Here is a 13,744-nt window from a genome sequence, read left to right as displayed (position 1 = left end):
AAATGAACAGATCCCAAAGGCAGAAAATCAGCAAGGACGTAGTTGAATTCAACCACACTGTTAATTAACTAGATATAACTGACATCCATAGACTACTTCATCCAACAGGAGCAGAATTCACATTCTCCTCAAGGTCACATGGAACATTCACCAAGAGAGACCACGTTTTGTGCCACAAAATACAACTTAAAAATACAAAAGAATACAAATCATGTAGTATCTACTCTCAGATCACAATGGAATAAAACTAGAAATCAATGACAGAAAGATAGCTGGAAAATCCCAAAGTTCTTGGAGACCTTACCACACGTTTTTAAATAACACATGGGTCAGAAAAAGGAATCTCGAGAAAACACATTTTGAACCAAATGAAAATGAAAAGCCAACTTATCAAACTTTGTGGGATGCAGCAAAAACAGTGCTTGGAGGGAGATTTATAATAGTGAATGTATATACTGGAAAAGAAGGCAATCTAAGCTTCTGCCTTAGGAAACTTAGAAAACGAAGAGTAAATTAAATCCAAAGCAATCAGAAGAAAGGAAATAAAAATTAGAGTAGAAATCAATGACATTGAAAACAGGAAATCAATAACAAGGTTGCAGGATACAAGGTTAACACACAAAGTCAATTGCTTTTCTATATTCTATAGGAACAAGTGGAATTTGAAATTAAAAACACCATATAATTAGCACCCCCCCAAAATGAAATAGTTATGTATCTAACAAAATATGTATAAGATCTAAATGAGGAAAAATACAAAACCTGATGGATAAAATCAAAGAACTAAATAAATGAAGAGATAGTCCATGTTCATGGATAGGAAGACTTAATATTGTCAAGATGTTAGTTCTTCCCAGGCGCCTGGGTGGTTCGGTTGGTTAAGCATCCAGCTCTTGATCTCAGCTCAGGTCTTGATCTCAGGATCGTGAGTTCAAGCTCCCCACTGGGCATAGAACCTACTTAAAAAAAAAAAATGTTAGTTCTTCCCAAATTGACCTATAGATTTAATGTAATCCCAGTCAAAACCCCAGCAAATTATTTTGTGGACATAGACAAACTGGTTCTGAAGTTTATACGGAGACACAAAAGACAGGTGATAGCCAACACAATATTGAAGGAGACAAAGTTGGAGGACTGACACTACCCAACATCAGGACTTACTGTTCAGCAACAGTAATCAGGACAGTGTGGTATTGATGAAAGAATAGACAAGCAGATGAACGGAACATCATAGACAGCCCAGAAACAGACCCATGCAAATACAGAGAGAGTCAACTGACTTTTGACAGAGGAGTGAAAGCAGTACAATGAAACGAGGGTCTTTTCAACAAATGGAACAACTGGACATCCACATAAAAAAAAATTAATCTAGACACAGACTTTACACACTTAGCAAAAATTAACTAAAAATTGATTGTAGGCCTAAATACAAAACTGTAAAGGACTGTTGATAAGGACTGTTATCCAAAATATACAAAGAGCTCTTAAAACGCAACAATAAGACAATGAACAACTCAGCTGAAAAGTAGACCCAATACCTAAACAGACACCTCACCAAAAAGATATACAGATGGTAAGTAAGCATATGAAAAGGTGCTACACATCATATGTCATTAGGGAACTGCAAATTAAAGCAAGAGTGAGCGACCACTACACACCTGTTAGAATGGCCAAACTCTCAAACGCTGACTCTTCACTGACAGCATGAAATGCTGGCTGATATGCGGTACAGCAGGAGCTCTTGTTCATTGCTGGTGGGAATGCAAAATAGTTCAGTCACTTTGTACACAGTATGACATTTTTTTTTCAATTCTTTCTTCCCCCAGCTTTGAGATGTAATTGACATATAATATTGTATAAGTGTAAGATGCAGGTTAACATTTTCTTACAAAAGTAAATAAACATGCTGTTGGCAAATGATCCAGGAGTCACACTTGCTGGTATTTACCCAAAGGAACTGAAAAGTTATGGACATCAATGTTATGGCATCTTTCCTTATAATTGCCAAAACTTGGGAGCAGCCAAGATATCCGAGAGTGATGGTACTTGTACTTTGGTATGTATAAACAATTGAATATTATTCAGCTCTAAAAAGAAATGAGCAATCAAGCCATGGAAACACATGGAAGAATCATAAATGCATATTACTAAGTAAAAGAAGCTAACCTGGTATGTAAATTCTACTTCAGAAAACAGCTTTTAAAATGGTTTAGATAGAAAAAAAAGTTTGAAAAAATGAATAAGAGGTTGAAATGTTAGGAGATGTTTCTTGGTCACAGTGGTGTAAGTAGTTTTTCATTTCTTTTTTCGGGTTCTTGGGTTTCCCAGACGTAATAAAATGATCACATATTACCTACCTAGTAAGATCTTTTAATACTTGTGACAATCAGTGACTGTGCTCCCTGCTGGTGAGAGGACGAACACACACACACACACACACACACACACACACACTGCGCACGCTCCTTCCCCCCCCCCAACCCCGCCTCCGGGCTCAGGGCCCAGGCTCTCAAGCCTTACAGCACATCTCCAGAGCTTTCTAATTAGTGTTCTGTGGGGTTTGGGGTTTTTATTTCCTTCGCCAGGCTGAACAGTCAAAAGAAGAGCAGAAGCAAGGTTTGAATGCGGAGAAACTGATGCGACAGGTCTCCAAGGACGTGTGCCGGCTCCGGGAGCAGAGCCGCAAGGTGCCTCGGCAGGTGCAGTCCTTCAGGTAATCTGCCCCGCCCGCGACACTTTGGGCTTGTCCCCGCGCCGTCTGAGTTATGGTGCAAGTCCGCGTTAGCCTACGAGACCCCAAATCCTCTCCTACCTTGTGAGCGTTTGCTCCTTCCTGAGGTTACAGACTCCCCCGGCAGCGGCCCTGACCCGAGTCAAGCCCGGCTCCCAGGAACTTGGGGTGCCAGAAGCGGATGGCGCATCTCACTGAGAAAACACAGAAAGGCATAGGGCTTCTGGGCTTTTTGTTGTTCCTTGGGCCCCTCCTAGGCACCCGCGCCGTGCCGGTTCGGGGATACTCCCCGGGGGCCTGGGGCGTCTGGGGTGCCCTGCAGCTGCCACCAGCCTGGATGGGAGAGCGGGGTGCTCCGTCTGCCCCCAGCACTGGGGACACACACACACACACACACACACACACACACACACACACCCTGCCTGCTTGTATGACCTGGAATCAGGGGCCCCGTGTTCCTTGGTCCTCTGATTTGTCAAGGGAAGTTCAAAATCAGGAGTCAAAGGTGGCCACTGATTCAGGGATGTGACAGCTCCGGCGGGAGCCGAAGAAACCCACTAGCGGCACGTGCTCCGTTGGGTTCTCCTTCTGGCCTTCAGTGACGTCTTGAGCTCGCCCCCTTCCCTGTAAGGATGCAAACCACAAAGAGAACTCTTGTGCCAGGGCCCATAGTTCTGGGCCTCTCCCTTTCTTCTCTCTCCTTTCCTTAGTTTAGAGCTTTTCCACCTCCGCACTTGCTTCTTGACCCCACACTTCCTCCACCATCTACATGGACTCTTAGTTTCTCAAAGGAAGGCTGGTGCTTTTCTTTTTTCTCTATTCTTCTTTATCACTACCGGCGTGCCCTGCGTAACAGAACACATCCTCAGTAAGTATGTGTGGATGGGGGTACTATGTATGATGTGAAGAATTTTGTACAAAAGTGAATATATTGCTCCTGTCTTTGGTAACTCTACAATCTTAAAACCTTATTATTATTTTTTTAATACTCTCCTAACCTCTGAAAGCTGTTCTGCCCGGTATTTCTCAGTGTCTCCCTTTCGGGTTGTTTCTCCTTATCCCTGCTTCGGGACTGGGGACAGATCTGCCTTTACTACAGCCACGTTCCTTCCTTCCCCTTCACTGGGGCTCATGGGATCACTCAGCAAGTGTCCCTTCCCTGAGCATGGTATCGATTTTAAAGAAATTTTCCTGGTACCATGTACTTTTCTACAAGGTCCCTGAGAAGTTCCCTGGGACTTCGGACTTCTTGCATCCTCTCCTGCCTCATTTAGAAGCACTCATAACTGACCCGCTGGGGGTTTAAAAACTGTCTGACGCTGGAAATCCAGGAAGGGGGAGATTAACCAGAGGCCGGAGCTACCATGCTCCTTTATATGCTTTCTATCCTCCCGTAAAGGGGGAAGATGGTCTTGATTTCATGGAGTTCTGCCTGAGGAAAAGACCTCCTGCGCAGGCTTGCAGACACTACGCTGTTCTTGGGACTCTTTTTAAAGGGCACAGAGTATTTTCAACATCATAATCAAGCCGGTTTATTTCTCACCCCTGCCTCTAGGGAGAAGATTGCCTACTTCACCAGAGCGAAGATAAGCATCCCGTCCCTGCCAGCTGATGATGTGTGATTACACCCCCTAAAGAAATTATTCTGTCACCTGTTCACTTCTTGGGGAGGGTACAAGACTGAACTTTGGTTTGGCTTGGTTTGGTTTTGGGGAGGGGGGTTCTTTTTGTAACGTAACTGTCAAACTCTTAAAGAGCTTTTGTTTCACATCAGATTTTCAACGTGTTAATTTGTAAAGTACCTTGAATGTAATTCTTGAATGTTTAAAAAAAGAAAAAATCGGATAACCCAAATGGAATAATCTGGTACACAAATGCTGTCCAGTACATACGAATTGCCAGGAGGCTGTGTTTTGTACAAATGGAATCGGGGCAGCACCCGGTGTATGTCCTGTTGAACCAACTGTTGAGAAATAACTCGGTTCAGCAGACGGCGATCTTGGCTTTTCCTTCTTTGTCTCACGGGCAGACTGTGAGGATGGCAACAGGCCAACGTGGTATCTTTGTACCCGGGGGCGGCTCTTGGCGTTTGAAGGCAAATGTGAGTCCAGCCCCGAGTCCACCCGCAACAGATGCTGCGCTCACCCCGTGACCTGTGTTGGAGCACTTGCTTCCTTAAAACAAGTTCCTTTTTGTCCTTTTCTTTTAGTCTAAAAACCAGATGCTGAGTGAGAATCTCAGAACACGGAGGAGCAGTGCTCCCGGCTATAGCGGAGACCTTGTGATTTGTCACATTAAGGGGGTGGGGAGAGAGGAGAAAGCCAGGTACCCTAACCACACTCAAGTCAGCCCCTCAGCGAGCACGGCCGGAACTTGCGGACGGGTCCCGGGGAGGTTCTGTCCGAGGTCTGAGCGTGGTGCCCGGGACGAGCCTGGGGCCGCCGGCCGTCTGGGGACAGACAGCGCCAGCCTCGTGGAGGGAAACGCGTGCGCACTCCTTTGGGGAGACAGGAATCTCGATTGGATCAAAGTGGCCACAAAAAAATTTTTTTAAAAACTTTATTAAACAGATTTCTCACATTCACTAGAAATTATTTTGCAGCTCCCACGTTTAGGGGCTTCCCCTCTGTGGTCTGTGGTAAGGAGGCCAAGAGAAGAGTGTGCCTGGGGAGATTATCAATTTGAAGTATGGGCCAAGGCATTTGTCTCAGAAAACAATTCTAGACGAACTAAATGAAGAGAGAGGAACGGACTCAAGTGTCCTCCCCGTCCCCAGCCAGGCACGGCCTAAAAGAAAGAAATCTGCCACGTAGCTCTGCCAGCATAAAGGTTTTTAAAATAAAGAGTATTTATGCAATTTAAATCCTACTTATCATTCAGTCACTTATAGTGGAAGAGGCGATTTTCGGTTAGCCATCTTCTGTAACGAAATCATTTTTTTTTTTTAGAAATGCAAAAATCACCTTCAAGGAATAGACCCCTTAAAAAAAAAAAAAAAAAAAAAAAAAGGTTAGGTTCTATTTCTAAGATAGAATCCCCAGCAAGAATTTTTAGTTTCTTGAAAGTAATTATCCCTATTTTGCAAAGTTCATTTTATCAGCATCAAAATTCAAATTAAGCAATTTCTGAGCCTGGAACTTTAATTATTTTTTCCTCAGTTGTCCCACCACTTATATCTAAATGTCTCTGAAGCTATAGCCGGATGTGACACGACTTCGAACAAAACCCAGCCTTGTGAATTGACTGCACACAGTCCTTCAGGGCTGCGCGGTTCATTCTATCAGATGACTAAGGAGAACTAGAAAGACAGTACCATTCATCCTTGTCAAGGTCAAATGTGAAAGACAGAGGTTTATTTAATGTAGAGCTAAGTGAAGGTCAGCTGTTTGCAGCTTCTTAGTTTGACCGTGAAAATGTTTATAGGATTATGTGTAGTTGTGCCGTACGATTTTATTTTCTTCATTTATTTATTTACGGTCTTATTTATGTTCTGTTTAATATATAGTTCGGTTCTGGCCATTTTAAATGTTTGACATAGAAGAGGTTATATTGGAATATCTACACCTTTATAAATCTTCATCAGATTCGCTGTTAACTTTTTGTAATACAAAAAGTTTCAGAGAAGTATAAAAGAATAAAATCTGTCTCAGGCTGGTAGTTAACAGTTGTGACCAAGACACTTTGGGTTTTATGTTACAAAATTTGCTCATTTCTAACATGAGAAACAAACTTATTTTAATATAATCCTTCTCCACACTTTAAAAATCAGCAATAGTGTTATGTATTTATAGGCAGCTTTTAACAATTCTGTCATATTTGTACTAACCCAAATGATTCACAGTGACAAAACATTTTAATAACTTGATCACAAAACCATATGAACAATATGAATTTTAATATTATAAATACTATTTTTTAAAGGTAGAATTTATTCTGCACAGGGTAAAAAGAATGTAATATTTAGTTCTCAAGTTTGAATTATCAGTATGTTATTATAATTTTGTATATCAGAATCTAAGTTACAGGTACAAAAAAAAATATTGCTAGCCAAATGAACAAAGTTTAGCTGAATCTCTGTAGCCGGCAAATCAAATTTAAAATCTTTTTTTTTTTTTTTGCTATTACTTTATCTATATTGTATTAAATATCAAAAGCTCAGGACTGAACTAAATATTTAATCAGGTTAAATTCTGAATATGTTTCTGTTTTAATTGTCTCGTCTGTAAAAGTATGCAAATACATCACATAGATTAACTTTGGTTTCTGCACTTTTCCTGTGTTTGTGGGTGGAAAAAAGGTCAGTGGGTTTGTTGTTTGTTTCTTTTTTTAAACAAAGATGCATATTGCCTCATACTTAATTTCAGTGTTGTTTACTGTTCAATTTCCCTGATTGGTGCCAACAAGAGTTTACTCGAGCAAATACCAAATCCATCATCAGAACTTCCCAGGCCAGCCATTTGCTGGGAATGGTTCTGGGTTGGGCAATATGTATTGCTGATAGAAAAGACGGCGTATTTTTATCATGCGAGTAAAAGAAGGGGTCTCCAAGGTGAGCCCATCCCGGCCTTGTGCTCTGGGGGTGGGGCAGGGGTCCCAGGAGCTTGACCTGCAGCGCCCCCCATGGCTGCTCCTCAGAGCCCCGAGGCAGCTGGGGCTGACAGTAGGCATCTGCCATCTACCACAGAGCACGGGGCACCCAAGCCAGAGCCCACTTGAGGGGCCATATTTTACGTGAATCTCCCCAAACACCAGATTGCCACCCTCTGTTTCTACCCTGGTGAGGAAAGCATGAAGGAATGTGGCTGGCTTTTGGAAAAGCCTCCATAGAGGCACTGAGGTCTCCAATTACAAAGGAGATGATGTGTCCCACATCTCTCTCCTCTCAAGCTTTTCAAAGAACCAGCAATTTTTTAGTCTAATCTGATGATGTCCATTCCCAATAAATATGCAATAAGACTTTAGTTTCAATATAATAGGTGATCTTACACACTTGAAAGCAGTAAATGATTAGCAGGAACATTCCCAGTTGCCAAAATGATTCATCTCTATGAGTAACACCTTCAAAGATACGTAAGCCCTACCATAATGTTTTATTTACCAGCTCTGTGCAATCACTGGATCTATTTTAAAATTGAAAAAATTCATCCACAGTAATGAGTATGATTACTATTAAACCTTGAGTAGTTTTGGTTTCAGAATAGAAGATAAAAGTGTTTTTACTGTCTTAGAAGGATATTATAATTTAAGAAGCGAATAGCCACGGGGGGCGGGGATGCATTTTAGAAAATTAAAAACGCAGTGAATGGGTGGCTGTGTAGCAGGAAATCCTACCAAACGCAGAGAGGAGTGAGCGTCTCAAAGAGTGGACACCGCTGACGCTTTTCTGGCTTAGGTTTTCAGATGGCTTTGTGCATCTCCCGGTGCTGACGGTGATACCGCGTTTCTGCCGCTGCTTGGTGGCCCGAAGCTGGGGCAGCCTGGGTGGAGCAGGCTGCCCAGTTCAGCAGGCACCCTCCCACGAGGAGGAAAAACCCAGCAAACCAGCCCAGGAAGAGGGCTTCCCCAAACTCCCACCTGGGCACGATCTCTGGCACAGTCTCGTCCCAGAACTCCTGGACCGTCTTGCAGGCGACCCAGGACACCGGAGCCAGGGCTGAAAGGCCTGCTGACCAGAACAGAATCCCTCCCAGGATCAGCAGCCCCTTCTTGAGGCCCCGCCGCGTCTCTCCAGTCCTCAGGCAGTCCAGGCCGGACCCGGAGACCAGCAGGCCCAGGAGCCCCAGCCCGTTGGACAGGAACATGAGAATCCTGGAGATCCTGAGTTCGGCGGGCAAAGCCAGGAAGGAGTCGAAGGCCTTGCACTGCCTCCCCACTTCCTCTTGGATGACACAGGCCTGCCAGAGTCCCATGGTCCAGTTCTCCAAGTCGTTTAAGTCCAGATTGAGGTTTTTCCACTGTGGCAGGTAGTTTGTAAGACAGGATAACACCCATCCCAGCAAAGATAGTGAGATCCCAGCGAATTGTGCCACAGCCCGAAATACTAAAGCCATCCCCGAGCCCCACAGAGCCTGAACCAAACCAACTCCTGCCTTTTGGCTGGTGTGCAGAGAAGTGTGACACCTTATGCTCTCACCTCAGAGCTCGGAAATATTTCTTCATTGTGTGTAAAGGATTCTTGCCAGAGTGCCTATTGTTTGAGTCTGTGTTAACTGGCTTTCAGGAAAGGACAGGGAAATAAGTCTGCCAACCGGCAACGCCGAGGTGTGGCCAAGCGCCATGCTCGCGTCCTCACGGCTGACCGTGGTCGCGGTTTGTCTCTGAAATCACACCAGGCAGTACTCATCCTCCTGTCACTGTTAACGTATAGATGGCTTTCAGGCTGTTCCCAACCTTTCTAACAACTCAAAAGAATTAAGAAGTCTAAATGCAACCTGCTTAGTCGGCAGTTTGGGTTCAGCTCCAAGGCTTTCTATCTTACTAATTGCACCTGTCACATTGCCATGTGTTTCCACTCTCGGATTTCAGTACGTACATCTCAGTAATACTGAATGTGGTCCCTTTTTAAAAGGTTCAGGAAAAATATTTCTTACCCAAACAAATGGATCTTAATTCGGAAATCTCTCTAGACCTTCAGTCGGGTCTGTTTTTTTTTTTAAGACCCTTGAGCTACCTATACGACATAACACGTGAAACCATACAGAGCCCTAAATCTCAAGTCTACTTACCTCCCTGCCTTTCTGTCAAATTCATGCACCTGTGCATGCACACTGTTTGTTTTCTTTGCTTAAATATGCTCTCTATGTTGTGGGAAAGTTAAGCAATAGGACTTTGTAGGTCGGAATGAACATCTCTGTCGGTTCACCACTAAAGTAAATAGCCCCATGCTGATCATTTTTAATGGAACAAAGGAAAGTTTGTATTAGGGCAAGTGGGAACTGTCAATGTCTGGACATCAAGCACAAAACATTTTTGGAATTGTTCATCTCTTTTTGATTTGAAACTTTTGAAGGAAGAGACAAGAGAGGTCGAGACCGGCCAGTATTTTGAGTGTGAGAGTCCCATAAAGTACTGAAAACCGTCAGCCTCATCCAGTTCTGTCACACAGCATGCCTGTTAATGTCCTAGACACAAACTGTCTCTGTTCAAAGAAGACCAAAGTCATTGTTGTGGAAATAACACTTCTGGATAGGCTGAACATGTGCTGTGGCTAATGTAGAATGTTTAAAGGATTTCAGGTTGGGTTTTCCTTTAGGAAGTAGAAACTAATTATTATTTCCAGCTACCAATAAAAACAAAAAAGTTTCTAACATAAAGTTAACACATTAAAACTTAACAGTGATTACAATGGACAACCACCACCACATTTTGATTTAAATAACCAGATCGATGAAATTATTTTTGCCCATACCTATGTAATGCTTACCATGATAATTTTCTTTTAGATATAAGACTTGCCTCTTTCTTACCTCTCCAGATTTGGGGGGGCAGGGGAGATCTAGAATAGAAAAGTAGGTATTTAATGAGAACGTGTGAGCAGCACGGATTTAGTCACATAACAAAGACCCCTTTCTAGCGTAGAGCCCACATCACAGTTGATGTGGAAAGATGCGTCTCTCTGGTCCCGTCCGAGTCTTACGTTCTCAGGTCTGTGGTTCCATTTTCCAGGTATGGCCCCCGAGTTAGCGTTTCTGCCGCTGCTTGGTGGCCCGAAGCTGGGGCAGCCTGGGTGGAGCAGGCTGCCCAGTTCAGCAGGCACCCTCCCACGAGGAGGAAAAGCCCAGCAAACCAGCCCAGGAAGAGGGCTTCCCCAAACTCCCACCTGGGCACGATCTCTGGCACAGTCTCGTCCCAGAACTCCTGGACCGTCTTGTAGGCGACCCAGGACACCGGAGCCAGGGCTGAGAGGCCTGCTGACCAGAACAGAATCCCTCCCAGGATCAGCAGCCCCTTCTTGAGGCCCCGCCGCGTCTCTCCAGTCCTCAGGCAGTCCAGGCTGGACCCGGAGACCAGCAGGCCCAGGAGCCCCAGCCCGTTGGACAGGAACATGAGAATCCTGGAGATCCTGAGTTCGGCGGGCAAAGCCAGGAAGGAGTCGAAGGCCTTGCACTGCCTCCCCACTTCCTCTTGGATGACACAGGCCTGCCAGAGTCCCATGGTCCAGTTCTCCATTTCGTTTAAGTCCAGATTGAGGTTTTTCCACTGTGGCAAATAAGTTGTGATCATGGACAAAACCCATCCCAGCAAAGATAGTAAAAGTCCAACAAATTGCATTGCTACTCTAAAGACGAAAGCCATTCTAACAGATCTTACTACGTGGGCCACTGTCGTCCGTGGTTGACAGGAGTGTGACGATCTTGGTCCTATGTTGCCTGGAATATAAGCTTTGGCCATTAACTCTTTGGAAACTCTGAAATACGTTTTTGTTCTTCTCGAATATAATGTTTCATGTAAAGGACGAAGGACCCTGTTAAAACTATGAGTTAGGCTCTCTGATAAGGATTTGATCTGTTACGTTCCCATTTGCTTGGTAAAATTATATCCCCAATGCTTGATGATTATAAGTCTAAGGATGAACAAAGAGGGCTCTATGACCCCTCACCCTAAAATACAACAGAAATCTTTGTGCTTCAATATGGATTAATTAGATTTTAAGTGGTGATAAAAGGCCAGCCCTTTCGGCAACAGGACTTCATTGTAGTAGCTGAGTCTGAGATTTCAGGGATGCAAAACAAGACCTTGTAAAGAAAGGTAGACTGTTTCCCTATAATCTTTATTCTTCTCGGACTTCCTTAACCTACACAAGAGCCCGGGCCCAGTTCTTGAGTGTCACAGGCACTCAGTGGGGACTTGGCAGAAAAGTTGCCTCAGATTCCTTTGAAAGGTGGAGGCTGGTTCACTGGGTTCATTCAAATGAAAAAGACCCAAGACAGATGCCCAGAGGTGCTAAGTGAGGAGGGGAGAATCCCAGGCAGCTCTGGATTTCATTCTAAGATTTTTCTCCATCCTCCTTGAGGACCTGGGGTAACGCATGATTTCTTAGCATCTGCGAGGCATTTTTTTGTTCACAGCTGAGCTGTCTTTGCTGTCAGTGAAGCCGCACAGACAAAGCAACGCCAGGCCGGAAGACTCCTGGCAGGTCCAAGACAAAGGTTTGGGTGTGGAGACAAGAGCCACAAGAGGGCTGACCTTTGAGGCGTCATCTTGTTTGTTCTTTTGATTTAGGCCACACCCTGACAGCATACTTCTGCAGACGTGACCCCTCAGAGAATGCAGGGCCTCTTGGCTAGGATAAGAAGCCACATGCTGCAGAGTCCCAGAGCGGTGCCAGGCCCCACACACCTGACCCCACTCGGCACAGGGCCCCGGGCCTCCTGCGCATGCAGCCGGAAGGCGGCATCTGATGGGCTGGTGTGGGACAGGACATGCAGGAGCCGGTGGCCTGGAAGATTCTAAGCTGCTGAGAGAGAACGACTGCCCATCACCTCCCATGGTTGAGTCTAATCCAGGATCAGAGAAGAGCTTTTATAATGTTGCCCGACAGGAGATGGGAGAAAAACAGAACCCCGATCCTGATGTAGCCCCGTAAGCCTCAGAGTCATGAGGTGAATGGTGCTCTCTTCAGCATTTTCCAGCATCCTATGTTAAAAAAAGAAGAGGAGTTCTTAACTTTACAAATTTTCAGAATCCCTTAGGTATATTGCTGTCCTCAGTGCGCTAAGGTAAGAGATGGTTCCAGTTGGCACAAAGACAGAAGAGTCCAGAAAGGGCTAGTGATTTGTCCAGGGCCTCACCACCATGCGCTGGGATAACGGTGAGCTACAGCTTTCCTTCTGGGAGGCAGCGGGGTTGCAGAAAGCTCTCAAGAGCAATCCTTAACAGTCACAGATGATTCTTGACATCACGATGAACCTTTTTTTTTTTTTTAATGGAATAGAATAGGCTTCCGTGTGAGGCAGTGATCTCTCCTTCCCAAAGGTGTTTCAGAATAATTCTCGGGGCGCCTGGGTGGCTCAGTGGGTTGGGTGTCTGCCTTCGGCTCAGGTCACGATCCAGGGGTCCTGGGATCAAGCCCCACGTCGGGGTCCCTGCTCAGTGGGGCGCCTGCTCCTCCCTCTGCCTCTGCCCTTCTTGCCTGCTCATGCACGTTGTCTCTCAAATAAATAAAATCTTTTCTTAATTGTTAAAAATAAACTAAAAAAAGCGTAATGCTCGGGGGCACCTGGCTGCCTCAGTCGGAAGAGCATGCCACTCTTGATCTCAGTGTTGTGAGTCAAGCCCCACATTGGGTGTAGAGTAAAAAAATAAACATTTTTTCTAAAAGGCTAATTCTCACTTGTCAGGGCTACCGTGGGGGAGGTTTCTGCCACAGTGGGGGGCAGGCCTGGATAACCTCTAAGGGCTCCCTCAACTCATTCGTTCTTTCAGCATTTAGAAAAATATTTTTGAGCACCTCCTCCTGGCCAGACTGTTGCGTGCTAAAGACACAATCAAGACCAGGACGGATGCACGTCCTGCCCCTGCCTCTGCCCTCGTGGTTCACAGTCCAGTAGGAAGAGGCCACCAGGAAACAAGATAATTCAGAGAACTGCAAGGAGCGGGGGTGTGAATGTTCGGGGCAAAGGAGAGCCCAGTGCAGCATCCCTGGGACCGGAAAGTGCAAGGCCCCACCCCCAGGAGCTCCCACCTCCATGGGCCAGTGCCAGTGGTGGGGCGGGGGTGGGGGAGGGACACTAGCTTCTCAGCCCGTGTTGCTCCCAGGGTGGGGGTGGGGGTCGGGGTGAAATTCAGAAAACAAATACTACCACCACACTGTTCAGTGTACGGAGGACTACATGATCGCTGTCTCCGGAACGTTCATCGAAAAGCTAAAACCTCAGTTTACCGAAAGCCACACATCTGGGGAAAGCTCCCAGAAACAGAAGCTCCATCTCGCCTCCATCTCTCGGTAGAGGAGTAGCAAGGTTCTGGAAGGACGTTGGGACGGGAGGAACTTTGGCGGCCATTTTTGGAAAA

At 45.2% G+C, this 13,744-nt stretch overlaps 3 protein-coding genes across 4 annotated transcripts in view; 1 reads left to right on the top strand and 2 right to left on the bottom strand.

The window, feature by feature from the left end:
* WWC2 (WW and C2 domain containing 2) overlaps positions 1 to 5,758 on the top strand; it is a 199,498-nt gene extending 193,740 nt beyond the window's left edge. For both annotated transcript variants that reach the window (XM_027598679.2, XM_027598681.1), the window contains 2 exons: positions 2,586 to 2,713; positions 4,287 to 5,758. In XM_027598679.2, coding sequence (XP_027454480.1) covers positions 2,586 to 2,713; positions 4,287 to 4,353 — 195 coding nt within the window. In that variant the 3' untranslated portion in view covers positions 4,354 to 5,758. The remainder of the gene's footprint in view (positions 1 to 2,585; positions 2,714 to 4,286) is intronic.
* Positions 5,759 to 7,998: 2,240 nt separating this feature from the next.
* LOC113925631 (claudin-22-like) lies at positions 7,999 to 8,781 on the bottom strand. The gene has a single exon (XM_027600132.1). The coding sequence runs from the start codon at positions 8,779 to 8,781 to the stop codon at positions 8,128 to 8,130; it is 654 nt and encodes a 217-aa protein (XP_027455933.1). The 3' UTR covers positions 7,999 to 8,127.
* Positions 8,782 to 10,363: 1,582 nt separating this feature from the next.
* LOC113924559 (putative claudin-24) lies at positions 10,364 to 11,122 on the bottom strand. The gene has a single exon (XM_027598459.1). It carries the CDS (start codon positions 11,120 to 11,122, stop codon positions 10,364 to 10,366), a length of 759 nt encoding a protein of 252 aa, XP_027454260.1.
* Positions 11,123 to 13,744: the final 2,622 nt, after the last annotated feature.

The sequence above is a fragment of the Zalophus californianus genome, chromosome 2 (genome assembly GCF_009762305.2).
Source record: "Zalophus californianus isolate mZalCal1 chromosome 2, mZalCal1.pri.v2, whole genome shotgun sequence".
In the NCBI taxonomy this organism is placed as follows: domain Eukaryota; kingdom Metazoa; phylum Chordata; class Mammalia; order Carnivora; family Otariidae; genus Zalophus; species Zalophus californianus.
Note: the sequence above shows the minus strand (reverse complement) of the source record. Positions and strands in the feature narration are given on the sequence as shown.